General features: G+C 36.8%; 1 protein-coding gene across 40 annotated transcripts in view; it reads left to right on the top strand.

Annotated features, from left to right (window-relative positions):
* The window catches only part of CLASP2 (cytoplasmic linker associated protein 2), a 177,813-nt gene that overhangs the window by 12,595 nt on the left and 137,904 nt on the right, over positions 1-27,314 (top strand). For 27 of the 40 annotated variants that reach the window (XM_033405513.2, XM_033405508.2, XM_033405511.2 and 24 more), the window contains exons 2-7: positions 2,157-2,235; positions 8,115-8,218; positions 10,511-10,602; positions 11,816-11,891; positions 13,430-13,527; positions 19,591-19,661. In XM_033405513.2, the coding sequence (XP_033261404.1) occupies positions 2,157-2,235; positions 8,115-8,218; positions 10,511-10,602; positions 11,816-11,891; positions 13,430-13,527; positions 19,591-19,661 (520 nt within the window). Of the gene's footprint in view, positions 1-2,156; positions 2,236-8,114; positions 8,219-10,510; positions 10,603-11,815; positions 11,892-13,429; positions 13,528-19,590; positions 19,662-26,120; positions 26,726-27,314 lie in introns of those variants that run through there. The other 13 variants (XM_049715862.1, XM_049715865.1, XM_049715872.1 and 10 more) reach the window with 1 other exon arrangement.

The following is a 27,314-nucleotide window of genomic DNA, read 5'->3' on the forward strand; positions in this document are numbered from 1 at the left end:
GGACATATATACACTACCAAATGTTAAATAGATAGCTAGCGGGAAGCAGCACAGGGAGATTGGCTTGGTGCTTTGTGACCACCTACAGGGGTGGGATAGGGAGGGTGGGAGGGAGACACAAGAGAGAGGAGCTTTGGGAATATATATATATGTATAGCTGATTCACTTTGTTATAAAGCAGAAACTAACACACCATTGTAAAGCAGTTATACTCCAATAAAGATGTTAAAAAAAAAAAAAAGAACCTAATAGCTTTAGCTGTTACCTTCCTATCCCTCACATACGCTGGTCCTAAGTACCGCTAATCTACTTTCTATCTATGGATTTGCTTATTCTGGACATTCTTATAAATTGAATCACAGAACATGTAGCCATTTGTGTCTGGCTTTTTCACTTATCATAATGTTTTAAGGTTTATCCATGTTGTAGCATGTGTCAGTCATTACTATTTATAGCCAAATCATATTTGATTGAATGCATATACCACATTTTGTTTATTCATTCATCAGTTGATGGACATTTGGGCTTTTCCACCTTCGGGCTGTAATGAATGATGCGTAATGAACATTGGCATGCAAGCATCTGTTTGCGTCCTGCTTTAATTCCTTTGGGTATATACCTAGGAGTGGAATTATTGGGTCCTCAATGTTTCTGCGCCACCTCCCACACTTTAGGCCTTCTTTTTTCTCATGATTCATAGAGGGGTTTTCTTCTTCCCCAGTGGTAGACTGCCGTTGCTTCTTATTCTGTTCTTGCTGGCTGGTTTATGGATAGTGGGGCTGGTCCAGCTGTTTTCCTGGTCCAGCTTCAGTCTTAGGAACGCTCTGTTCCTGAATCTTGGGGGCAAGGCTTTATCAGAAATCCTGCCCCTCCTCAGCTGAAACCTTTAATCATCGGAGCCCAGCATCGTTTTTTGCTTCTACCCTTGAAGTAGAAGCCTTTTTTTTTTTTTTCCTTTTCTCTTTACTTAATAGGTATGAGTTTTTACCTCTGTCTAGAGGGTAACAGCGTTGTCTTTCCCTCAGTAGCTTCAAACTGTCATTTCTTGTAGGATAAGGAAACGGGAAAGGTTTGTGCTTTTCCTGCAGAGACAGCTGCTCCCTTCCTACGAGACCTGTAACCACCAAGAGACTTTCTCTTATCTACTGCCCTGTCCTCAGTCTTAATTATGAGTGTCCAGTGGAGGTTTGTGGAGAAAGAGCCGGCAAGTGGGTGTGAACTCTCCTTGTGTCTGCAGCTAATAGGGATTCTGTATTTTCATGCTAACCCACACTCAACTATTAACAGTGAGTTGAATATAGCTGAATTCTTTTTACGCACTTGCATCTCAGCTTCATTTTCCATCTGTCCTCTGCCACATGTGACCTACTGCTTATGTCCCATTCTCCTTGGCACCTGTCTTTCCTAAAGATTTCAACCTAGATGATTATTCTACAACCTTAGCTTTCTGATGAATTCAAGAATAGTTATGGTTTTGTAGATTATTTGGCTTTTTCTTGTTTATGGTGGGAGTGATGGTTTTTTCCAGTTTCTTCATCCCAGACAGAAGCTAGAATTCCTCTGTAATTAAATGTGCTGTTTTGTTTAACTGTTTCATTTAAGAAACATTTCAACATTACAGGAAAGTGACAGGTATAGTCAGTGAACTCCTGTGTACCCTTCACCTAATTTACCAGTTATTAATATTTTGCCAAATATGCTGTATCACTATCTTCCTGCATTTGCACGTCATCATCATTATTATTATTATTGAACCATTTGAGAATAGGGTGCTAAGCTTACCCTCATGACTGTTCACCCTGAATATTTCAGTCTCCTTATTTTTTAAAAAACTTGGTAATATATGAAGATCTTTATGTCAGCAGTTACATACTGATATTAAAATATGCATCAGTGGGCTTCCCTGGTGGCGCAGTGGTTGAGAGTCCGCCTGCCGATGCAGGAGACACGGGTTCGTGCCCCGGTCCGGGAAGATCCCACATGCCGCGGAGCGGCTGGGCCCGTGAGCCATGGCTGCTGAGCCTGCGCGTCCGGAGCCTGTGCTCCGCAACGGGAGAGGCCACAACAGTGAGAGGCCCGTGTATGGCAAAAAATAAAAAATAAAATAAAATATGCATCAATAATTTGTATTCATTAAAATTTCTTTCAATCTGTAGGTGTCATTAATGGGATTGGAAATTTTAAGTGCCTTCGTGGACAGATTATCAACACGATTTAAGTCCTATGTAGCAATGGGTAAGTTAACTTTATTTAAAAATTATTGTAGGGTTTGACATACTTTTTTCTCATAATTTTTAACAGAATTAGTTCTTTGTAAATGTGAAAATGTAATTTTATACAACCCAGAGATCTGCCACTTAGCATTTTAATTTGCCGAACATAAAAGATTTTAAGCCTATTTAAATAAATATGTTCCTTTTAAGACAAAAACAAACAAAGGCAAAAAACTTACCGAATATACTGCTAATAGATTTTTACTTTGTATTTTCAAATTTTTAACTTATCTTTTACTTTTTTGTAACATATTAATAATTTATAATATAATTTGCAGCACCACTTTTCACTTATCTATGGTGAAGGACCAGTTTTTTCATTGCTAGTCTACTGCAGACCAATATTTTGTAAAATACAATACAAATAAATTACAGCAAAATGAAATGAAAAAAATACAAGGCTCAGTTTTTTATTGGTAGATTCAACAAATGTATAATTTACTTTGGTCAGATTGTTTCCAAACCTTGTTTTAGAAAAACTTAGAATTTCTTTACCACAAGTAGTTTGTAGACTGGTCCTGGGCTGCTGGCTGTACTTTGAGCAGCACTTACTTACAGTGTGTTTGCAGTCCAGAACGATGTGCTAGTATAAAGCTCTTTGTATAGTAGTTAGATTGCAAAGTTGGCTTTGACTTATCTTTTAAACCTAAGTGACCTTTGTGTGCCTTTTGGAGTGCTTCAGTGAGTGGATTTGGTCCTATTATATAGAAATATATTTAAGGGTAACCTCAGATGTTTGTGATTTCTTTTATGGATTAAGTTAATGCCTCATAATGTATCATCACCCTTATTTTCAAATTATCTTTGGTCAGCTTCATGTTCGGTATGCCACTAAATTCTGCCAATTTCTTCTTTTATTTTTATTGTCTATCCTTTCAGCAGAAGCATCTTAGTGACTTTCTCTCTCTCTATTATTTCCTTTTTAATCAATACCTGGTTCCAATTCAATCTTTGTATGAATATCTTCTGAAAAGATGATTTTTAAGCTGTCAGTCTCCTGCTTAAAATCCTATGATAGATGTTAAAAACTGTGCTTTGCAAACATGTGTTACTTGCTTATGTATTCTCTTAATGTATTTTGAATGATTGTTAGTAAAAATTCATATTTGTAGCTTGTCTTGAAGAATTGGCCAGTGTGGCAACCCTGCTCTTCCATTTCCACGTGTAAATAAAGGCAGAAGCTCTGTCGTAGCTTCCTTTTTGTCTGGGTCATGAGCTTTCCAATCCATAAGTCCCTCCCATCTCCTCTTGTTTCCTCATAACTGAGAATTGCAGTTATAATACACAGAGGTTGGAATACTGCAGTTCTTAGGTCTGGTTCATTTTTGGCATTTCTGGTACCTCCCTGACTGTAGGCACCTCTGTTTGTCACCCCTGCCCTGTAGTAGCTCCCTATTATTAGTTGTTACAGACAATATTTTAGACTTGAGAGTAATTCTAGGTATCATGTATCTCACTTATTTTTCAGACACAAGGAGGGCCAGATGGGGTTTGATATACCTACTGACTGCTCATATTGACGCAGTAGGAGTATTAGGACCAGAACCCTAGTTTGCTGCCTCCCAGGACTGTCCTGTTTTCAAAACTTATTTCTGTTTTTCTGTCCTTGGTGTTTCAGATCTCTCAGCGTGTATGGCTCTTCTCCACCTCAGCAGCCTTATTTATTTGTGATTGTCAGTAAATACTCTCCACTGTTGTTAATCAAAAACTTGCTCACTCTTGTTAGTTCTGGCTTAGCTTGTTTATGCCTCTGCTGTGCTGTTATTTCTTTTTGAAATCCTCTCTTCTTCTCCATGGTCCTTCCTTTCTGGGGTTTTTTTGGATTTTTTATTTTTTTTATTTTTTATGGCTGTGTTGTGTCTTCTTTGCTGTGTGAAGGCTTTCTCTAGTTGTGGCAAGTGGAGGCTACTCTTTGTTGCGGTGCACTGGCTTCTCATTGTGGTGGCTTCTCTTGTTGCAGAACACAGGCTGTAGACGCGCGGGCTCAGTAGTTGTGGCTCGTGGGCTCTAGAGCGTAGGCTCAGTAGTTGTGGTGCATGGGTTTAGTTGCTCCGCAGCATGTGGGATCTTCCCAAACCAGGCCTTGAACCCATGTCCCCTGCATTAGCAGGCGGATTCTCAACCACTGCACCACTAGGGAAGCCCCCTTCCTTTCTGTTTTAACGATTTACTTCTGATTTCAATATCTGGGAGGTTTGCAGATTAATCTTACCATATACTGAATTTTTTTTTACTTCATGATTCTTATACCTGTAAATATTAATAAATTGCATTAAGTTGTTTTTGTTGGTTAGTGTTTTCTGTATGTTTCCCACATATCTACATATTCTCATATGTATAACTTTATCTTTTAATCTCCTAACTCTTTCTGGTTATCTGTGTGCATTTACTGTTAGTATTGTTTTCATTTTGAACCCTAAGTGTTCATTATTTTTCTTAGTGAAACCTGAACTTGTTACTACTTGAGAGTCAGTGTGATATAATAGGAAAATTTCATCCCAGTTTTGCTACCATTTATTGAATGCCCACTTTTTATCCATTTACTGGGCTTCTCTACTTTACATATATGAAAGATTATCCTCAAATAATTATTTCTAATTTGTATGACAGCTCTACAAGAGAGGCTACAGTATATCTGTGTGCTCTTAAAGAGATATAGTACTAGACTAAGAATCCCAGAGTTAGCTTTCTTGTTTTACTCCATCATAGATCTTAGCCAAACCATTTTAGGAGCCTTTCCGTAAAAGAAGGGAATTGAATTAAGTTATGTGCTGAAGGGTTTTTTTGATAATGTAACCTTAGATATATGTAACTTGATGTGGTGATATTGTTTTCCTTTTGGTACACTTAGGTTATTAACTATCATTACAGATATTTTTTATCTTTTTACATTAAAAGTGAAGTTTTAGGAAAATTGAGGTTCATGTTCAGTTTTAGACAAAGTACCAAAAAAAGTATGGACTCTATTAATGTAATTCTTTAATATATTTAAATTTTCTCTTGTGACTACATGTACTGTGGAAAAATTTAATGTTCAAACCAAAAAAAAAAAAATACAATTTATATTTAACACTGATCACCAACCAAGTTTTTTTTTTTTTTTTTTTTTTTGCCGTACCATGCAGCTTGAGGGATCTTAGTTCCCTGACCAGGGATTAAACCTGCGCCCTAGGCAGTGAAAGCATAGAGTCCTAACCACTGGACCACCAACCCTGGTTTTATGATTCCCCCAAGCCTGGTTTTATGACAACAGTAAAGGATTTCATATTTTACAAATCTTAAACGGATAGTTTTAGTCCAAAATGGTTTTGTAGAAAGGGTATTAGAAGAGTCAGGATGCCTGGTCATCAGCTTTGCATCTTGTACAATGGTTTGCATCTTGTACAATGGTAAGAGAATAAAATATGCTAACACCTATGCTTCAGATTTCTTCCGTGTTTTCACTGTCCAAATTCCAGTCTATGATAGATGTATTTGTTTAACAAGTTCTTTTTGAGAGTTTACAGAGTGAAAAGCTCTGTTTTGTATTCCCAATAATTATTGATTGCATGTTCATTATCTACAGATCTTTAAGGAATAGTGCTAACACTTCTGAATGGTTGTTATGGGCTTGGCCACAGGTGCTTTTTACCAGTTTTACTTATTCTCTCACTAGCTGTGTGAGGTATAGACCTGGATCCCTCCGTATTTTACAGACAAAGAAACTTTGAAGTTAAGAGAAGTTTACTATCTTGCATAATTAAATAACCAGTAGAGCTAGAAATAAATCTTGTTCTGTTTGACTCCAAGAGTTTATATGTTAAAAAGGAAAAAAATTATGAATTTTTTTGTTTAATTTAATAGCTGTAAATCTTAAGTTTACGTAGTATGAGGTTTTTTGTTTTAGTTGTTTATGTTTTACAAATTTTAGTTTTTAAATTGAAGTGAGCCCCGTTTGGGCCAAAAAAAATTTTTTTTTTTTTTTTTGGCTGTGCCGCACGGCCTGCGGGATCTGAGTTCCCCAACCAGGGATTGAACCTGTGCCCCCTGCAGTGGAAGCACGGAGTCTTAACCACTGGACCACCAGAGAAGTCCTTTTATTTTGTTTTGGAGTTAAACTCTACCTCTCAGGAATGAAGTGTCTATTTTTTTTTTCATTATTGTTATGTGGTTGTTAATATACACACACACACACACACACACACACACACACACACACACACACACACACACACAACACCTCAGTCACAAGTAAATGGAAGTAGTTATAACTGTAGGCTAACACTGTGTAGATTACTTAAATCCTGATTTCACTATTTGCTACTTGTGTGACCTTGGTCAAAGTATTTAATTGCTCTGGGCCTTCTCTATCAAACGGGCCTACTCTGTTTCATAGGATTGTTATGAGGATTAAGTGAGATAATTCAGTGCTTAGTACATAATAATATCTAACATTTACTAGTGTTTAGTATTGTCTTCTGTCTGTCAGAAGCTATCAGAATGAGTCCCACAATAGCCAATCCTGTAGATATAGGTGAATTTCTCTAGTGTTAACAATGCATCTAAGCAAAATGAGAAGGATTTATATTGTTTCAACTGACAGATACTTCAGTTGCCTCATGACTAGGCTTATGATTTTTATGACAAGGACTTTGTTTTCTTACACAATCATTTCCTTGATTGAGCTTAGATTTTTGGATGATCTTTCCATTTTGTATGGTTGGCTTCTCACTTGAATCATTTTCTTCCAGAAGGATGTGTTCCTTCTTTCCTTAAATGTTGTTGATTATTATATCAGTTCTGGTTGTTATGTTATAGACAATGTTAACATTGCAGCATACATTTGCATTACATTACATACACATTTAATTATATGTGTCTATAAATAAACTAGAGACACGTTGAATGCTTACCCAGTGTCCTTCACTCTCTGAGTTGTTTATGTATATTTCAGTAATCTTCTGAGGTGAGTACTGCTGCACATATTTATGGGTTGAGGAGATAAAGACAAAAAGATTAAATAGTTTGGTCACACACCTAGTAATACTACACTGAGTGGTAGTGATAATTTAAGGGATTACAAAAAGATAATTTTGACTATGAGATGTTTTTGCCCTATGGGCTGACTTTAGAAACTATAACCTCAGTTCTAGCCCCCCTCCCGTTTCCTTCCCCCCACACCTAATAGATGTGATTTCTTTGTGGTGCTTTGTTGATTTATAGTTACAGCAACCTGTTTCATGAAAACTCTCTAAGAATGGACTCTAACCTGCCTTTCCTGCCTCCTTTCGTGGAGTAGTGTCAAAGTCTTGGACATAATAGAGAAAGACCTCAGTCCCATGGACCCGTGCTTTGTTTTTGTCATTTGAGTAATATGTTGTACATATAGAATAATATGTATCAAGCATGTACAATTTAAAGAAAAACTATAAAACCAACACCTGCCTGTGCCCAGGTCAGAGAACTAGAGCTCTGCCAGTTCCTTATATGCTCCCTCTGCATTTCCTGATGACACCTCCCACCCTTTACCAGAGATGACTGCTGTCATGACCTTTGGGATAATCACTCCCTTGTTGGTCTGTAGAGCTTAACTGTCTATATGTATCTCTAAACAGAATAATATTAAGTTTTGCCTGTTTTTTGAACATTATTATTATAAGTGGATGTCATACTGTATGTATTCTTTTGAAACTTGCTTCTCATTTATTTTTGATTGTACTCATGAGTAAAGAACTTGAAACAGTTTGCTTACCTCATAACTTTTCATTTATGGAAATAATTGATGTTTGTAATTTTGTAAAATACAGTTTATAATGGAGATGAATTATAAATATTTATTCTTTTCCCCCTTAATTTCTCTAGTTATTGTAGCTTTAATAGACAGAATGGGAGATGCCAAAGACAAGGTTCGAGATGAAGCTCAGACTCTGATACTGAAGTTAATGGATCAAGTAGCACCACCTATGGTAGGCCTACATTTTAGAATTCAGATTTTGCTAATTAATGATTAAATAACAGTAAAGATAGATGGTAATCACTGCAAGTCAGTAAAACCCCAGGGACAGAAAAGCTAAAATTTTAAACAGTAAATTATTGCTAATGCTTTAAAGAAGTTGAAATTTAAGATAAAGTGTCAATATTTAACTTTTTGATTTTTTGCTTTCCTTTTTCTTACTTTTAATGCTTTTTCAAAAAGCTAACTCATAGATTTAAGTGATTTGACAATGTACTGATTATACTATTTGTTAGGATTTTCTGGTTTTTGCTACCTACAAATAATACAATGTTCAGTGAGAAAGCTTATTTTGAGAACTACTGAATGTTATATGAATTTCTGCAACTCTTACTGAAACAAGGAGAAAATTTCTTATTTTAACAGATGGTTACTAATTATATAAGGCATATATTAGATGATGGTGACCTGTGTTTTATGAATATGGTAGAAAAAAATTGCCCTTACGGATGTATTTTGAAAGAGGAGTAAAAATAAATTGACACGTAAACGAAGATTTAAAGAGTAGCTCATGCCGGGGGCTTCCCTGGTGGCGCAGTGGTTGAGAATCCGCCTGCCAAGGCAGGGGACACGGGTTCGAGCCCTGGTCCAGGAAGATCCCACATGCCGCGAAACACCTAAGCCCATGCGCCACAACTACTGAGCCCATGTGGCACAACTACTGAAGCCTGCATGCCTAGAGCCCGTGCTCTGCAACAAGAGAAACCACCGCAGTGAGAAGCCTGTGCACCACAACAAAGAGTAGCCCCTGCTTGCCACAACTAGAGAAAGCCCTTGCGCAGCAATGAAGACCCAATGAAGCCAAAAATAAATAAATAAATTTATTAAAAAAAAATAAAAGAGTAGCTCATGTTAAGTGGGAAAAAACCCAGAATTTACAAAATATAGTGATACTAATTGTTATCATTTAAAATACAGTTTAAGAATTGTATTACATATGTTTTATAAAAAATCCAAATAGTAGTGAAAGTAAACTTCCTCAGAGTTTTTATACCATAGAGTATAAAGATATATGTATAATCCTTATAATTTGATGGGTATCCTTTGACACTTGCTTAGCAGTTCAAATTTTAACTTGTTTTTGACATGCTGTTATTATGAGTGCTGTGAAGAGCATCCTTGTACATGTGTCTTTGGACATAAATGTAATTATAGAACAGAGTTACAGAGACAGTGTTGCTGGATCAGGTTATTCACATTTAAGACTTTTTTGGTAAACTTCCAAGTTACCCTCCACAAAGTTTGGCAGAGGGAAATAATATTAGTAGAACTGAATATAGAGTCCAGGGAGAATAGAGTTCAGGAGTAGGGATTTGTGTGTATGTGTGAGAGTATGTGTGTATGTGTGTATGTACACATCAATTTAGTAAATGGTAAGGGTGGTGTTTCTTAAATGTGGAGAAAGGATTGATTGGGACAATTGGCTATACGTTTAGAAAAACAAAGTTGAATTCCTTCTTATAACAAACCCATATAATTGTTTTAGATTGTTTGTATAGGTTTATCTATGCTTTTTCAAAAAAAAAAAAGATTATAGTGGGTAGCAATAGAATGATTATGTTTCTGTATTTGGATCCAGTGTTAAAAGGAAAAAACTCCTGAATTATAAAATGCTGAAAAAGCCTGTTCCATGTGACAGTCTGTACTAGTTGCTAGGCAACATTGGACCTTTTAAATGCTTACAATACTACTAGGCTTATAATGGTAACATTGTTATTGAAGGTTTCTGAAGTTTAGAAGAAATTATATGTCCTTGGAAATTTTAAGGTTTTTAAATGTTGGACACAGTTTTTCTGAGAATAATTGAAATCTAAAGTGAAAGATACAAAATAAAAATTGAAAATGTGATTAAGATATTTAAAAATGGGTGAGAGCGCTTCCCTGGTGGCGCAGTGGTTGAAAGTCCGCCTGCCGATGCAGGGGACACGGGTTCGTGCCCTGGTCCGGGAAGATCCCACATGCCGTGGAGCGGCTGGGCCTGTGAGCCATGGCCGCTGAGCCTGTGCGTCCGGAACCTGTGCTCTGCAACGGGAGAGGCCACAACAGTGAGAGGCCCGTGTACCGCAAAAAAAAAAAAAAGGGTGAGAGCAGCATCAGTGCAAATTTGGCTTAGAAAAACTTGTAGAGAAATCTGTGGGAAAATTTAGCTACCAATAAGGTTGGTAGTAAAGTTGGGAATAGATAAAAGATTATAACATGAGTAATTTAATTTTTTGTTATACATGTTTACTTTTCTTTCAAATAGTACATTTGGGAACAGTTGGCTTCTGGTTTTAAGCACAAGAATTTTCGATCTCGAGAAGGCGTGTGTCTGTGTCTTATTGAAACATTAAACATGTAAGTTTTATGATTACTGGAGTATATTTTTCATTTTTCTAAAAAAGAAAAAGCAAAATCCATTTCACAAAGCTCAAGGAAAGCTATGGAAATAACAAATTTTAAATAGTTATTAATTTATCTCTGGCACCAGAGTTTTTCTGTTTGATAGCTTTATCTGTTAATTTTTTTGTATGTATGTTGTTATCTTTCATGTTGTTAATTTAAAATTATTAGTCATTGATAAGAAGAGTTTCTTTTTTTCTCTTTAGTATGTTAATAGTTGCCAACCAAGTAGATGGTCATATAACAAATACGCTGATATAACTTAGGATCTACCTCTGTTCTGGACCCAGTTTGGAATTTTTTTAAACTCAGTGGTATTTCAACAATTGTAGCCATTTTCCGCAGCCCACTTTTGCCAATTGGCCCTAGGTTTTCTAGAGCAGTGCAGGTGGTTACCAAAGTCATAGACTGAATAAGACTCCCCCAGGTAACCAGACAGTGAAGCTGACAGCAGTGTGCAGAGCTCTGACAGCATAAATGCCACAGAGCTCAGAACTCCAGCCTGAAGAAATTGTAAACTAGGGCTTTTGTTCTCTTTCTGGATGATTTTTTCAAGTTCTCTGCAACAAGATAGGTAATATATAGTAGCTTTCAACTTTTTTGTAGTGTTACTTCCTTTTCTCTAACTATACCTTCATTTTATTTTCTTTTACTCCTCTATGGTCCTTTCTGCCATCTAGAGCTTGTAAGTGCATTCAGCCTGCACAACTTTCATGGTTTTTGGCTGTCTTGTCATTTGCTTTCAACCAATGACCTCATCAAAATATTAATAAGCATAAATAAAGATCTTTTAATTTACTTATTATACTGGAATGCAAATTTGTTTGAGACCCAGAGTCTAAAAAACCAGTATTTTAATGCAAAAGCTCAAATTTTCTAAGTGATTGATAGGTTGCTAGGTTTAAGAGTGCCATTGGTTGAACATTTTGCTCTGTTGGATCATGTGTTGACAGTTTTCATTGTCAGTCATGATTATTCAATTTTACATATCTCACATTGTTTAGAATTAGGTTTTGCTTGTGTCTCATATCCTTCATGTTTTAATGATGTGTGCCCGTGCTCTCCACCGTATTTGTCTTATCGAGACAGATAAAAGTATAAGGATATTTTGTTTACTGTTTGATTAAAACCAAATTCTCTTTATTTTTTTTTTTCAAATTATATTTAGTTTTGGGGCTCAGCCACTAGTCCTCAGCAAGTTGGTACCACATTTGTGTATCCTATTTGGAGATTCCAACAGTCAGGTAAAATTTTATCTACATTTAAGCACTGACTAATTTTTTAGCCACCTCTTGTTTTCTAATGCTCTTGTTCCATTTTTAAAAAGAAGAGAGAGGGTGGAGGGGGGTGGTAAAATCAAGATTCCACTTCATTTTTTCTTTTAAAGTCTACCACATTTAGTTTTTAAGAATACATTATATTCACAAATGTAGCTTAAGTTTGTTAGCTGTTTGGCTAGTATTAAGGATAGATGGGACTTAAAGGATAGTTCTTGAGTTTGAAAGATTGAGTAACAAAGAACCTGAATTTCCTTCTCTAGTCCTCCTATAAGCTAGTTGTGAGGGCAGATTGTCAGCTTCCTTTTCATTCCTGCATAACAACTTTTGCAACAGTTATAACCCTGTTTGTGCCAGTGGTATATCACTTGTTGGAAATTTCATTCCCTGAGCTTCAAATACTATAGGCATAAACAAGGGTGTGTTCTGGATCTTGTCCTTTGTGGTGGAGTTGAATCTTGGCTGTAACCCTTTTGGCACAGCTTGGGCATTTGGAATGACCCTGGATATTTCCTTGCTTTTAGGCCCTAGCTGCGCCTCTAGAGGTTTGTAGAGAGTTCTACTGTCTCTTCATTTGCCCTTCGACAGTGAGCTATGCAAAGGAACTAAAAGCTGTCTTCCACATTCCCGTCTTTAGGCCACATTTATTTTTTCTTTTAATTGTGGTAAAATATTCGCAATATAAAATATACCATTTCAGCCTTTCTTAAGTGTACAGTTCATTGGCAGTAAGTACACTGACATTGTTGTGCAGCCGTCACCACCACCCATCTCCAGAACTTTTTCATCTTCCCAAGCTGAAGCTCTCTACCCATTAAACAATAACTCCTCATTTCCCCCAGTCCTTCAGCTCTTGGTGGCCACGTTTTACTTTCTCTCCAAATGAATTTGACTACTCATAAACGTGGAACCATACAATATTTGTCCTTTTGTATCTGGCATATTTCACTTAGCATAATGTCTTCACAGTTCATCCATGTGTAGCATGTGTCAGAATTTCCTTCCATTCCTGTTTAAGGCTGAATAATATACCATTGTATGTATATACCACATCTTGTTTATCCATTCATCCATGGATAGACATTTGGGTTGTTTCCACCTTTTGGCTATTGTGAATAATGATGCTGTGAACATTGGTGTATAATTATCTGTTTGCGTTCAGGCCACATTCTTGAAAGGCAGTTTTATTCTACGAAAATATGTTAACCACGATAATGATTTGTAGTCATATAGTTATTATCAGTTCTTTATACAATATTATTACAAATAGAAGATTTTTTAAAAGCCACATTTATTTGCATGTTTCTTAGATTTCTGTAAAACTTTTACAAGGTTTCTTGGCAGGTCGTCTTGGTTTTTGTTAATGACCTGCCGTAATCTCCCAGGGGTTTAGAGGCATTAAAACCAACTTGGAGCTTCAAGTTGGTCTGTGAATTTAATGTTACCTTGAGGTGAAGTATTTTATTGTCTCATGTAAGTTTTTAAAGTTCTGAATTATTTGGCAGGTTAGAGATGCTGCAATATTGGCTGTGGTGGAGATTTATAGACATGTGGGAGAGAAAGTGAGAGTGGACCTTTATAAGAGAGGAATTCCCCTTGCTAGGTAAGTCTTGCTAAATTTATTATTTTGCCAATGGTTTTAAAGGTTTTAATTTCATGTGCTTATTTAAAATAGGTTCAATTTTCTGGAATGCTTTAATATTCAAAAGATATAAAAGGACATATAGCTTATTACTGTTTAAAAAATTCTTAAGATTCTATACTGTTCTAGACAGGATAGTATAATGAACCTCATGTACCTATTATCCATCTTCAATAACTAACTTGTGGACAGTTTTGTTTGTTACACCCTTACCTACTTACTCTTGTCCTGTATTATTTTCAAGCAAATCCAACTCATAACATTTCATCTGTAATTATTCAATATATTTTTTATTTTATTTTTTAATTTTTTTTCACTGAAGTATTAGTTGATTTACAGTGTTTCAGGTTTACAGCAAAGTGATTTAGTTTATATGCATATATATACATATGTATAATCTTTTTCAGATTCTGTGCCATTATAGGTTATTACAAGATACTGAATATAATTCCCTGTGCTATACAGTAGGTCCTTTTTGTTATTCAACATATTTCTAAAGGGAAAAAAAATTTTTTTTTCCAATCACAACCACAATGCAATCATCACACCTTACATTTTTTTGCAAATAATTCTGTAATATCAAATATCCAGTTAGTGTTCAAATTTTCATAAATGTCATAATGGTTTATAAATGCTGTATATATATGTTTTAACAGTTTGTTTGAATCAGTATACAAATAAAGTCCAACAATTAGTTGTTATGTATTACAAGCCTGTTTAAATCTTTGTGTACCTCCAAGTACTTTTTTCCTTGTGTTTTATTTGTTGAATAAGTTGGGTAGTTTACCCTGAAAAGTTTCCCATATCCTGGATATTACTAATTCTTTTCCTGTGGTGTGGTTTAATGTGTTCTTCTGTCTTTATTGGTAGTTGGATTGGTAAATTGGTAGTTGGATCTATAGGCTTGATCAGATTTTTGGTGGGGGGTGGCAGGAGGAGCAAGACTACTTCATAGGTGGTGGTGTGTTCTGTTTACATAAGTCTCATCAGATCTTGCTGCCTCTCTTACCATGTAGATTATTTCCAGTATGAATTATTTTTTAGGTAATAAGTTCGTCTAAAAAATATGCATTTTGTTTACTTATTTATTCATTTGCTTTCTACTTCCAGGGTTAACAAAACTTTTATTTGAATAAATTCTGTATCATTTTATGAAAGAAATGGTATTAACGTATATTGACATATTTTGTGAGTGTATGTATATATGTTACATTATATATTTTTAAATTTATATTGAGATTATGTTTTTTTTAAGTATTTAGAATTTTTATTCAATTTTGACATTCATACAGAATAGTGCATAAATTGTAAGTATGCAGCTCCGTAAGTTATCACAAAGTGAATACACACATGTATCTCCCACACAGGTGAAGAAGTAGAACATTACAACATTCCAGAATCCTCCCCAAATCTTTCTTAATCCTTGTCTTTTCTGTCCTTCCCAGAAGTAACCATAATCCTGACTCTATCACCATATGTTAATTTTGCCTCTGTTTGGATTTTATATAAATGGAATCATATAGTGTATACTTTTTGTGTCTTTCTTCTTTCAGTTAACATTATCTCTTTAAGATTCATTTGGGTTGTTGGATCCAGCTATAGTTGTTCATTTTCATTGCCTTATAGTTCTCCTTTGTATGAGTAGGTCATACTTTATGAATCCATACTGTTGACGGACTTCTGAGTTGTTTTCATTTTGTAGTATTTATGAATTAATGTTGTTAGAAACATTCTTATGCATGTCTTTTGGTATACTTATGTATTTGTTCTCTTGGAATATATTTGAATGGAAGTGCTGGGCCATAGGGTATGTTTACCTTTAGTTGATATTCACAGACAGTTTTCCCGAGTGGCTGGAATATTGGATGATTTCATTTATATGAAATGGCCAGATATGGCAAATCTATAGAAAAGAAGTTAGATTAATGGTTGTGTAGGACTGAGGAAATTGGGAGGAATGGGGAGTGACTGCTAATGGGTACAGGGTTGTTTTTTGGGATGATGATGACATTCTGAAATTGATTGTGTACATCTCTGGCTTTATATTAAAAACCATTGAATTGTGCACTTTAAAGGGGTGAATTATATGGTATGAGTTTTATCTCAATAATTGGCTGTTATAAAGAAAGATAAGTTCTGAGATACCTAATTACCTCTTTCATATTGTACTTGCGATTTATTATTATGACTCTAAACTTAAATATGTACTTTGGATAGAGTTGCTTTTCCAATTTTATCCTAGTGCTTTACTGTTCTCTATCCTTATCCTGAATCAGAACCTTCCAGAGCTTTACAGGCCTCTATTGTTTGGCCTCCTGAGTTGTGTTTTGGATATTCCAGCCTCTGTTGTATTTGCCTTCTGTTGAATTTCCTAAATTCTTTTTCTTCCTGAATTTCTTAAAAGATCCCAGTCTCTTCTTTCTACTCTTACATTGTTCCTTTCCTCCTTTTCCATCAGATTATATGTGTAATGATCCTCCATTATGAATAAGCTTGTTTTTCTAAATAGCTGTATTATTATTTTATAATAGCTTTTTATTTCTTTTTCCTTTCTTTCTCCCTGTTACTGTTATATTTGCCTGATCTTTCAGTTGACCCCTCTTGCCATTAAAGCTGCCTGTATCTACATTCCTTGCTGTATATTTTATCTGTCCCACCTCAATTCCTTACCAACCTTCTTTTCTCTCAGAGCTTCCAGCCCTGAGTTTCCTACTCCCTTTTTGCTACTGAATAGCTGAGTGTTAATTTCATGCTTCGTAACATCTTGTTCTGCCTTTTTTCCCAGAGAGCTTTCCTAAATCCTCTCCTTTCTGTTTCTGGGCTGTCTGGTCTTCATTCTGAAGTCCCATCTTCCAATTCCAGTTTTCCCTCCCCTGTCTCATCTTGTCCATCTAGTCTCTGGGCAGCCTGTCTAGTGTCTGCTCAATTCTCTGGAAGGTAACTACTTTGTAGGATGAAGGGACCTGTGTCTTTTGACTGCAGTGCTTTCAGATGTGTGAATATTTGTTGAATTAAATGGGGGTAAGAGCTGAAGTTAAGGTTTAGAAATCCCATTATAATGAATTCCTAGAAGGTTTTCAACTAAAAAAAATTTTTTTAGACCAAACAGTATTTTCAACCTCAATTTACAAGTAAAAAATGACAGGATGTGGACCAAGGCTTAAAACTAAGGTTTTAGAAGTGAAATCATGACAGAACCATTGATGTGAGAAAAACATTTGGCAATTAAAGACTTAACCCAAACCTCTAAGTCATAATTTAAGAATCATAGTGGGACTTACCTGGTGGCACAGTGGTTAAGGATCCGCCTGCCACTGCAGGGGACACAGGTTCGAGCCCTGGTCCAGGAAGATCCCACATGCCACGGAGCAATTAATCCCATGTGCCACAACTACTGAGCCTGCGCTCTAGAGCCCACGTGCCACAACTGCTGAAGCCCGCGTGCCTAGAGCCCATGCTCCACAACAAGAGAAGCCACTGCAATGAGAAGCCTGTACACCGCAACGAAGAGTAGCCCCAGCTCGCCGCACCTAGAGAAAGCCCGCGTGCAGCAACAAAGACCTAATGCAGCCATAAATAAATAAATAAATTTAAGAAAAAAGAATAAATCATAGAATGATATAATATTGGAAAGTAAAAATGAGTGCTGTCAGCATGATCCCATGATCATGGTCTGAAAAAAATTTATATATAAATATAAAACATAAAGCATGCAGTTAAATAAGTTCTCTGGATGGTGGGATTGTGGTTTTTTTCTTTGTTCCTATTTATATTTCCTAATTTTCTTCTATAATGAGTATACATTGCTTTTGTAATAAGAAACACTTTTTTTAAAGAAGTGATAGTAGAAGTGTATTATTCTGAATATAAAATCAGAAGTGCTAATAGAATTGCTGTTGAAATAAAATAGGTTAACAGGAAAAACATCAGATTATCAGTCATATCAGCATCACTTTAATTTCTGACATATTTCATTGTTTTTATGTTTGCCTTAAGTTTCCTTAGCATGATTTTTATGTAATTTTTAAAAATGTCTTGGTTACTGAGTATATTCATTATAAGGTTGGAACTAAAGTATTGGGTTGGCCAAAAAGTGCCTTCGGTTTTTAAGTAAAAATAAAAGACACATTTTTCATTTTCACCAAGAACTTTATTGAACAGCGTACTCACCCTTTTGTTCCACTATCTTCTGCCATTTTTCAGGCAACTTCATAATTCCATCTTGCCAAAACTTTTTATCTTTTTGAGCAAAGAACTGTTCCAGGTGCCTTTTACAGTCTTCCAGGGAGTGGAAATTTTTTCCATTAAGAGAATTTTGTAAAGACCTAAATAAATGGAAATCCAAAGGTGCAATGTCTGGTGAATACAGCAGATGAATCGGAACTTCCCAGCCAAGCTGTAACAGTTTTTGCCTAGTCGTCAAAGAAACATGTGGTCTTGTGTTACCCTGATGGAAGATCATGCGTTTTCTTTTGTCACTTTTCGTCGAGTGCTGCTTTCAGTTGGCCTAATTGGGAGCAGTACTTGTTGGAATTAATCATTTGGTTTTCTGGAAGGAGCTCATAATAGAAGACTCCCTTCCGGTCCCATCATATACACAGCATCACCTTCTTTGGATGAAGACTGGCCTTTGGTGTGGTTGGTGGTGGTTCATTTTACTTGTCCACGATCTCTTCCATTCCACATTATTGTACAGTATCCACTTGCCATCGTCCATCACAATTTGTTTTAAAAATGGAACGTTTTCATTACGTTTAAGTAGAGAATCGCATGCAGAAATACGGTCAAGAAGGTTTTTTTCGCTTAACTCATGTGAAACGCAGACATCAAAGTGATTAACATAATCAAACTGGTGCAAATGAATTTCAGTGCTTGATTTGGATATTTTCAGTATGTCGGCTATCTCCTGTGTTGAGAACAATGTTGATTGGTCTCAATTAATGTCTCAGTTTGATCGCTGTCAACCTCAACTGGTCTGCCTGACCATGGAGCATAGTTCAGCAAGAAATCTCCTGCATGAAACTTCGCAAACCACTTTTGACACGTTCGATCAGTCACAGCACCTTCTCCATACACTGCCCAAACCTGTTTTTTTGCATTTCAGCTGCGTTTTTACCTTTCTTGAAATAATAAAGCATAATATGCCGAAAATGTTGCTTTTTTTTTTTTTGCTTTTTTTTTTTTTTTTTTTGTGGTACGCGGGCCTCTTACTGCTGTGGCCTCTCCCGTTGTGGAGCCCAGGCTCCGGACGAGCAGGCCCAGTGGCCATGGCTCACGGGCCTAGCCGCCTCGTGGCGTGTGGGATCCTCCTGGACCAGGGCACAAACCCGCATTCCCTGCATTGGCAGGCGGACTCCCAGCCACTGTGCCACCAGGGAAGCCCCTTGATGTCTTTTTTTAAATGCATGCTGGTACGACAGCTATCACATACAGTCTAACAAAATTGTTCCAAATGAAGTTAAAGACAACTAAGTGCTACTAGAGCCATCGAATGGAAAATACCGAATGAACCTTTTGGCCAACCCAATATTTTTGATGGGTTTGGGGAAATAATTTTATGATGAAAATATGAAACTGCTTTGTGTGAAAGTTATCTTTTTTTAAAAATTGAGGTATAGTTGATGGTACAATATTATATAAGTTTTGGGGGTACAACATAGTGATTCACAATTTTTAAAGGTTATATTCCATTTATGGTCATTATAAAATATTGGCTATATTCCCTGTGTTGTACTATGCGTTCTTGTAGCTTATTTATTTTATACATCGTAAACCCCTACCCTTGAAGGTTACCTTTTCACAAATATACCTGCGAGTGTGTAGAGTGCTACCTGTATTTGACTGCTTTGCTCTACTGAAGAGATGCATTTTGTGTCTGCTTTCAGTGAGTTAATTGTAAAAGAGAGTTGTATAGAGCTAACTGAATCCTTGGAATTGTTTTTTCTCAGAGAGATGGTGAAGGAAATTGTTTCTAATTAAAACTGTATGTAAAACAAACAAATAAAATTTATTCTTTGTTCCCAGATTAGAAATGATACTTGGCAAATTTGATGAAGTGCAAAATTCAGGTGGTGTGATTTTGAGTGCCTGCAAAGGTAAGAATAATTAAGTTATTCCAGTTCTCAAACATTTCTAAGATTATTTAGCAAAGTTTTAGACACTAAAATATGTCTTCTAGTCAACTATTATATCACTGATTCAGCAGATTTGACTTTGTGGCTTAAAACTTGTTTAGGATAACAAAGTCTTTACATCCTGCTGATCATTACCTATCCTCTGATTCTTTTGGAGTAAGTGAAAATTTAATAATGGGTTAATTGTGTAAAATGATACTACTCTTTTGCCTTATATTTGGTATCTTCTGAGTTGAAGATATGATGACCCTCTTGCCTTCTATGTTCTGTGCACAAAATGTGTTTTTTACTCCCAGAGTAATTGTGTTTTTTTAAAAATTAATTAATTAATTATTATTATTTTTCTTTTTTGCGGTACGTGGGCCTCTCACTGTTGTGGCCTCTCCCGTTGCGGAGCACAGGCTCTGGACGCACAGGCTTAGCGGCCATGGCTCACGGGCCCAGCCGCTCTGCGGCATGTGGGATCTCCCCGGACCGGGGCATGAACCCATGTCCCCTGCATCGGCAGGCGGACTCTCAACCACTGCGCCACCAGGGAAGCCCAATTTATTTTTTTAATTGAAGTATAGTTGATTTACAGTGTTGCGTTAATTTCTGCTGTATAGCACAGTGACTCAGTATATACATATATGCTTTTTTTTTTTTTGGCTGCATTGGGTCTTTGTTGCTGCACATGGGCTTTCTCTAATTGCCTTGAGCGGGGGCTGCTCTTCACTGTGGTGCACGGGCTTCTTATTGCGGTGGCTTCTCTTGTTGCGGAGCACAGGCTCTAGGCGCGCGGGCTTCAGTAGTTGTGGCACGTGAGCTCAGTAGTTGTGGCTTGTGGGCTCTAGAGCACAGACTCAGTAGTTGTGGTGCATGGGCTTAGTTGCTCCGCGGCATGTGGGATCTTCCCGGACCAGGGCTCGAACCCGTGTCCCCTGCGTTGGCAGGCAGATTCTTAACCACTGAACTACCAGGGAAGTCCTCTACATTCTTTCTTATTTTCTTTTCCATGATGGTTTATCCCAGGATATTGAATATAGTTCCCTGTGCTCTACAGTAGGACCTTGTTGTTTATTCATTCTATGTGTAATAGTTTTCATCTACTAACCCCAAATTCCCAATCCATCCCTTCCCCACCTCCCCTCCCCCTTTGTAACCACAAGTCTGTTCTCTCTGTCTGTGAGTCTGTTTCTGTTTCATAGATAGGTTCATTCGTGCCATATTTTAGATTCCATTTATAAGTGATATCATGTGTTTGTCTTTCTCTTTCTGACTTCACTTAGCATGATAATCTATAGTTGCATCCATGTTGCTGCAAATGGCATTATTTTGTTCTTTTTATGGCTGAGTAGTATTCCATTGTATATATGTACCACATCTTCTTTATCCATTCACCTGTCAATGAACATTTAGGTTGTTTTCATTGTAGACTTTTTAATGATGGCCATTCTGACTGTTGTGAGGTGGTACCTCATTGTAGTTTTGATTTGCATTTATTTAATAATTAGTGATGCTGAGCATCTTTTCATGTGCCTCTTGGCCATCTGTATTGTGTGTCTTCTTTAGAGAAATATCTGTTTAGGTCTTCTGCCCATTTTTTGATTGTTTTTTTTTGTTTTTGTTGAGTTATATGAACTGTTTGTATATTTTGGAAATTAAGCCCTTGTTGGTTGCATCGTTTGCAATTATTTTTTCCCGTTCCATATGTTGTCTTTTTCTCTGTGTGTGTGTGTGTTTTTTTTTAATGGTTTCCTTTGCTGTGCCAAAGCTTGTAAGTTTGATTAGGTCCCATTTGTTTATTTTTGTTTTTATTTCTATTGCCTTGGGAGACTGCTAAGAAAACAATGGTACGATTTATGTCAGAGAATGTTTTGCCTATGATCCCAGAGTAGTTGTTTTAGTTAGATGCTTTTAGTAGAAATTGTAGGGTTGATTACTCTGTTACACCTATGTGTAGAGTATCAGTGATCATACTAGTGAAGAGACACAGCCATAGGAACTTCACCAGTGTAATAATTTTTGGCTTCTTAATTAGAATGAGACCAAATTGGAACTCAAGGAGGTTTGGAGTTGGTATCTGGCATTTATTTGATTTTGTGGTTGCTCTTCTTTTTGTAAGGTTGCTAAATTGTGTTTGGTCTTATTGGGTAGCATTTACCTTCAATCCTTAAGTATTAATTAACCATACATGTGAAGAATATATTCTATTTCCAAAGATAGTATAGGTGGTTTTTCTACCTGGGAAAGTAGGTTCATATTAAAGATAGTATGCTTAGCTTAGTAATGTGCATGATGTTGGAGAAAAAAGTTGGTGTATGAGTTGTTATAGTCAAATAATAAGAAAGCTAGTTACTAATATAATTTGGTTCTCTTTTGCTGGATAAACCAAGACCAAGCCTTGTTGTATTGCAGGAAGGCAGATGGAGTGAGAGAATTTAGTGTTAAAAAGATTGTGTCTACCTTAATCTAAACTTAGTTACAGAAGCATAAATTAACTTCAGCACTACCAGTCCTCACCCTGATTGCCAGCTGTTTCTCACTCCTCTTCTCTAAATAGAAGGTGTTTTAAGTACCTTATCCTTATTTTTCCAGCCGTTACCACTGTCCATTTCCATAGAAACCAGAAACAGCAAGAAGATGGAGAATTGTTAAAATTCCTTGAATTAAGATTGTGTGTTTTCATATCATTTACACTACATACTCATTTATGTATTCCAGACTCTGTAGTTACAGCCCTATGAAGAAAAGTATAATGCGTACTATAAATTTAAGATATTTATTATTTGGATATGGTTTATTTTGAAAGTATTGTCCTTGTATTTTGTGAGGTTATTTCTGTTACCTTCAAAATAGAAGATTTTTTTGTTTCCTATTCTTTTAGCTCCCATTTCTTTTTCTTTTCATTATCTCTCCACAAACAGGGATGTTTAGGGTTAGTATCTGGCATTTATTTCTCTTGGAGAGAGTTTTCAGAAACCTTTCTGTTTTGGAGATTATAATCTGAATATTGCAAGTATAGTCAAATGTGAACGTTTAAGTCTATAATACTTATTGGTGTGTAAAAATTGGTCATGATGATTTTGATGACAGTATTAAGCTGTCATTGAAAAATACTTTAATGGCTCTGTTAATAAGGGATGAGACTAGAAGAGGAAAGCCCATTTATCATGTTGGTAGGTCCCAGGGCCCAAGCCTCTTTTTCCCCTTGTCTTTATTCTCTTTCAGTGATTTAATCCAGACCAAAAGCTTCGAATGATTACTATTTGCTGATGACTCCTAAATATGTAGTTCTAGCCCTCATTTATCTCTCTGTGCTCTAGATCTGGGAGCCTGTGGCCTCGATGACATTTCCATTTGGATGTCTAAGAGACATCTCAGGCTTAACAGGTCCAAAAGTTAAAGCCCGTTGTCTCTTCCTTTCCCTCAAAACTGTTCTTCCCCCAGTTTACCCATTTCAGTCAGTGGCACCACCATCAGCTCAGGCTAGGAAATTTCCTGATTAGAATTAGTTAGCATTGATCTCCCATTCTAACTAGTCATTTTTGCCTCTGAAATTCTAATATATGCCAAATTTGCTTATTTTTTTCCATCTCCACTGCTAAAACCATACTCTAAGTCTCCTTTAGCTTTTTTTTTTTTTTCTTTCCTTTTTTTTGCAGTACGCGGGCCTCTCACTGTTGTGGCCTCTCCCGTTGCGGAGCACAGGCTCCGGATGCACAGGCTCAGCGGCCATGGCCCACGGGCCCAGCCGCTCCGCGGCATGTGGGATCTTCCCGGACCGGGCACGAACCCGTGTCCCCTGCATTGGCAGGCGGACTCTCAACCACTGCGCCACCAGGGAAGCCCTCCTTTAGCTTTTACCTGCATCACTGCAATAGATTTCTGTTTTATGTTTGACCCCTGGAATCTATTTTCTACCCAGAAGTGAGAGTGGTCTTCTTAAAATATAGATGGATTATGTCACAACAGTGAAGAAGACAGTTAAAGTTTTTGCCTCGAGGAGCCTACATTCTAGTGAGAGAGATAGATCATAAACAAGTAAACAAATGGATATCCAGAGTGATTACAGTTGGTAATGAAAGAAATACAACTACTCTTTGTTTAATGAATTTAATGAAATAAACTTAAATTATTCCTTAAAATCCTTGCTGCTAAGTGAAAAGCCATTAAATGAAAAAGTTATTTCTTAATTTTTCCTAACTAACATTATGTTATGTTTCATCCCAACCCAAGATGCTTGAATAATTTTCACAGGTAGAAAAATACATCAATTGAGCACTGAAAACAAATTTTTATAACTAGCAATTTGAAGGCAAATAAATAGTTTATACCTAAAATAATGTAATGAAGGTTTATTCAACTCCTTTTTTATTTCTGCACAATTTTTCCCCACATAATTTTCAGTCCCTGTTGGCTCATTGTTATTGTGCACTCAAACTAAAACTTGAAAATAAAGTTATAGACCAGGAAAACATCTAGGACAAAATAAAGGCTCATCATGGAAACTTGTGGAAATAGTTCATGCACACAACAGGTTGAAGAGCTATTAAAGATACCACCTCTTTTCTCTCTCACTTGGTGTACATATGCAAAGCAAATTATTGTGAGTTCACCCAAACATGGCATTCTATTCGGATTTGTTTCATCTGATATTCTGTGACTAGAAACTATTATGGTAAGTAAAAATTTTTAATGTGTCTTTGCCTGAAACCATAATAATAAAATATCACACTTCTTATAATATATTCGTTGAGGGTGTTTGGGGATGAAAAAATCATTTTACTAAATACAGACAAAAACAGACAAACAAAAACCCAGAGGATTTGTTGTAAAGGTGGTATAACTTTTTAAGAGCCACTGCAGTTAAAAGTTATCATCTACACAGTCATTAAGTGAAGTAAATAGGGTATGGAGATGTGAAGTAACTCAGTGATGCCACTTTAGATAGAATAGTGGGGCAAGCGTCTCTCAGAGTTGACATATTTGAATTGAGACTTGATAAAGGAAAATGAGCTATTCATTGGATACATGGTAGGAAAAATGCTTTGGGCAGAGAAAATGTGACCATAAAGGCCGAGAGGTAGAAAAGGTCTTAGTGTATTTGAAGAAAGGAAAGAAGGCCAGGGCTGACTGGAGCCTAGTGAGGCTAGGGCTCTGTTGGAAGGGAGACTGTGTATGAGAAAAATTGAAAAAGTAAGCAGGAACCATTATATGAGGGTCTTGTAGGCCTTGGGAAAAGTTTGGTAGACTTCTGGGAGTAGGAAGGGTTTTAGGCTGGAGAGGCATGTGGTAAGTGAGAGTGACATGGCCCACACTATCTTACATACATTTATTGTTTGGAAAAATTGTCTGTTTCTTTATTTCCTCTTCCTTCTGCCTCTTCTCCCCTTATACATGTCTTGATACATAACTTTACATCTCATGCTTTTGTCTCTGATTTCTTTCATTATTGCCATATCTACGCTTTTAAGTTTTGATTGAACTCTTTGACTTGATTATCTAGAGCATTAGTTCAGCACACTCAAGAACACGAAGTAAATTCTATTATCAGAGATTTGAGCATGTCGTTTAATTTGGGAATAGTGAGAAATGCATGGCATATTTTTTTTTTTTTTTGTCGAGGGTTTTTCAAGCCTGACTTTAATTCTTGTATTACAGAGTAAGTTAGGCAGAATCCTTAAGTGCAGTGGAATTAGCTCTGCTATTAGAAGGAAACTGGATTTAAAATTAATCAAATCATGGCTGAAAGAAGGCAACACCAGCCCTGTAGGAAGGAAAAGACTGAAAGTTGCAGGCCCCCCTGTGATTATGGCAGGGTCTGGTGTTTTCTAGACAGGCTCCTATGCTAACTGAGATACAAGCACAGACGTGTTGGTGGCTGTGACTGCAAGTCTTTTTCTTTTTCACTGAAAAAACTATGTGTAATTCTGATTTGTCAAGTGTGTGTAGGACCTAATGCAGTCTTGGCATGTAATCATTGTAAAATATTTCCCAGCTTCTCTCTTTGAAAACAGTTGCTAGGAAAAGCATTGTTTTAGGAGGCTGGCAATAAACTAAACCACAGAAATTAGGCTTTGAAATTACCTTGATATTTGGCAAAAGAGGTAATGAGGTAACTTGCAGTCTAGTTTATAACATACCCTTTGGTGAAAAGCAAAGTAGCCTTTTTCTTAGGTTGATTTAAAAATGTATCTGTTTGTGACCATGAGCTCCAGGGCCTTCTTGGAGCTTGACAATGTGCTGATGGTTGTGCAGCTTGGATGGAGGGTGCTCGGTGTCCCTGCAGCTGCGCACTGGCCAGGTTCTGTCTCCTCCACCAGAAGCAAGCTTTGTTCCGTGTGGCCCTGCCGTCTGCATACAGAGCAGCCTTTGATGGGCTGCCTTTGACGTGATTTGTTTACGGCAGCCAGAAATGCTTCTTGCATAATGAGAGCAGTTAATCATGGAAACTGAGCTCTTCCTGTTTGTGCACTTCTAGCAGTCTTCTGTTGTAAATATTAAAAGGTAACGGCAAAAGGATGAAAACCTTTTAAAAAAGCACAAATCAGTTAATTCATCAGATCATGTGATTGCTACTGATTACATGGATATCTTTAGGGAAAATGATTGCTGAACACATGCCTTGTGTTTTGATGATTGCATTAAAAGTCCCCCAGTGGGATGGCATTTATTGGCTCTCAGAGCTTTTCTGACATTAAATTTCAGGCAGCCAGCACAAGGAGAAACACCGTAACGTATATCTAACCTCATATGTGCAGTTAAAGAATAATCTTGATCGAGCTCTGCTAGGCTTTGCTAAATAGACGAGGGCTTTCAGCAAGACCCCAGACTTTTATTTTGAAGTGGAGTAGCAGCTGTTGGCTATTGCGGTGCAGAGCTGCAGCGGCCTGGGTCACACAGAGCTCCGGGTGTCTGCAGGGTGTCTGCAGGCTGCAGGCCGAGCCCAGTGGCGCAGGCACCGAGCTGCATTTATTTGCTGTGCTGTTTGACCTGTTGGTTTGAGAGAGCTCCCTGGACCATCTGAATGGCTATGGGAGATGGTGAGTAAGATTTATTTTTCTTTTTTTTGCTTGTGCTATACACTTCCTTTTAAAGTGACAGTCATCTGCTGTATAAGAAATATATTTCTCCCTAAAGAACGAAGGACACTTTGTGTGTGTATGTGTGTGTGTGTATATACACACACACACTCGTATGTTCATGTGTGCACGTGTGTGCGTACTTGTCATTTGGTATCTTTTTCTACTTGATATGTCTGTATGGGATCTGGCAAATACAAGATGACAGTTTATCCTGCAACCCAAGCAAACCCTCTGTCTTTGGTGTTGGATATAAAGGGATGTTGGAAGAAACATGGAATAATATAAAAGCTTTGAAGAGAGAACATGGCCTTTGGAAGAATGACAGATTTGGCAGGAAGGTTTAGTTAGCTAGCTTGATATCTTTCCTGTTGTATTTGACAACAAGTAGAATTCTGTGGTGATAAAGTATATAAAGAAGCAAAATGGCTTGCCATGGGCACTGTTTCAATTGATATGCTTGTGATTTGTCAGTGTCCCTAGTAAATAGTTCTCTAGAAAATATTTAGTCTTTTACAAATTCTATACTGGTGTAATTTGATCAAAAATT

Source organism: Orcinus orca, chromosome 10 (assembly GCF_937001465.1).
Source record: "Orcinus orca chromosome 10, mOrcOrc1.1, whole genome shotgun sequence".
Lineage (NCBI taxonomy): Eukaryota > Metazoa > Chordata > Mammalia > Artiodactyla > Delphinidae > Orcinus > Orcinus orca.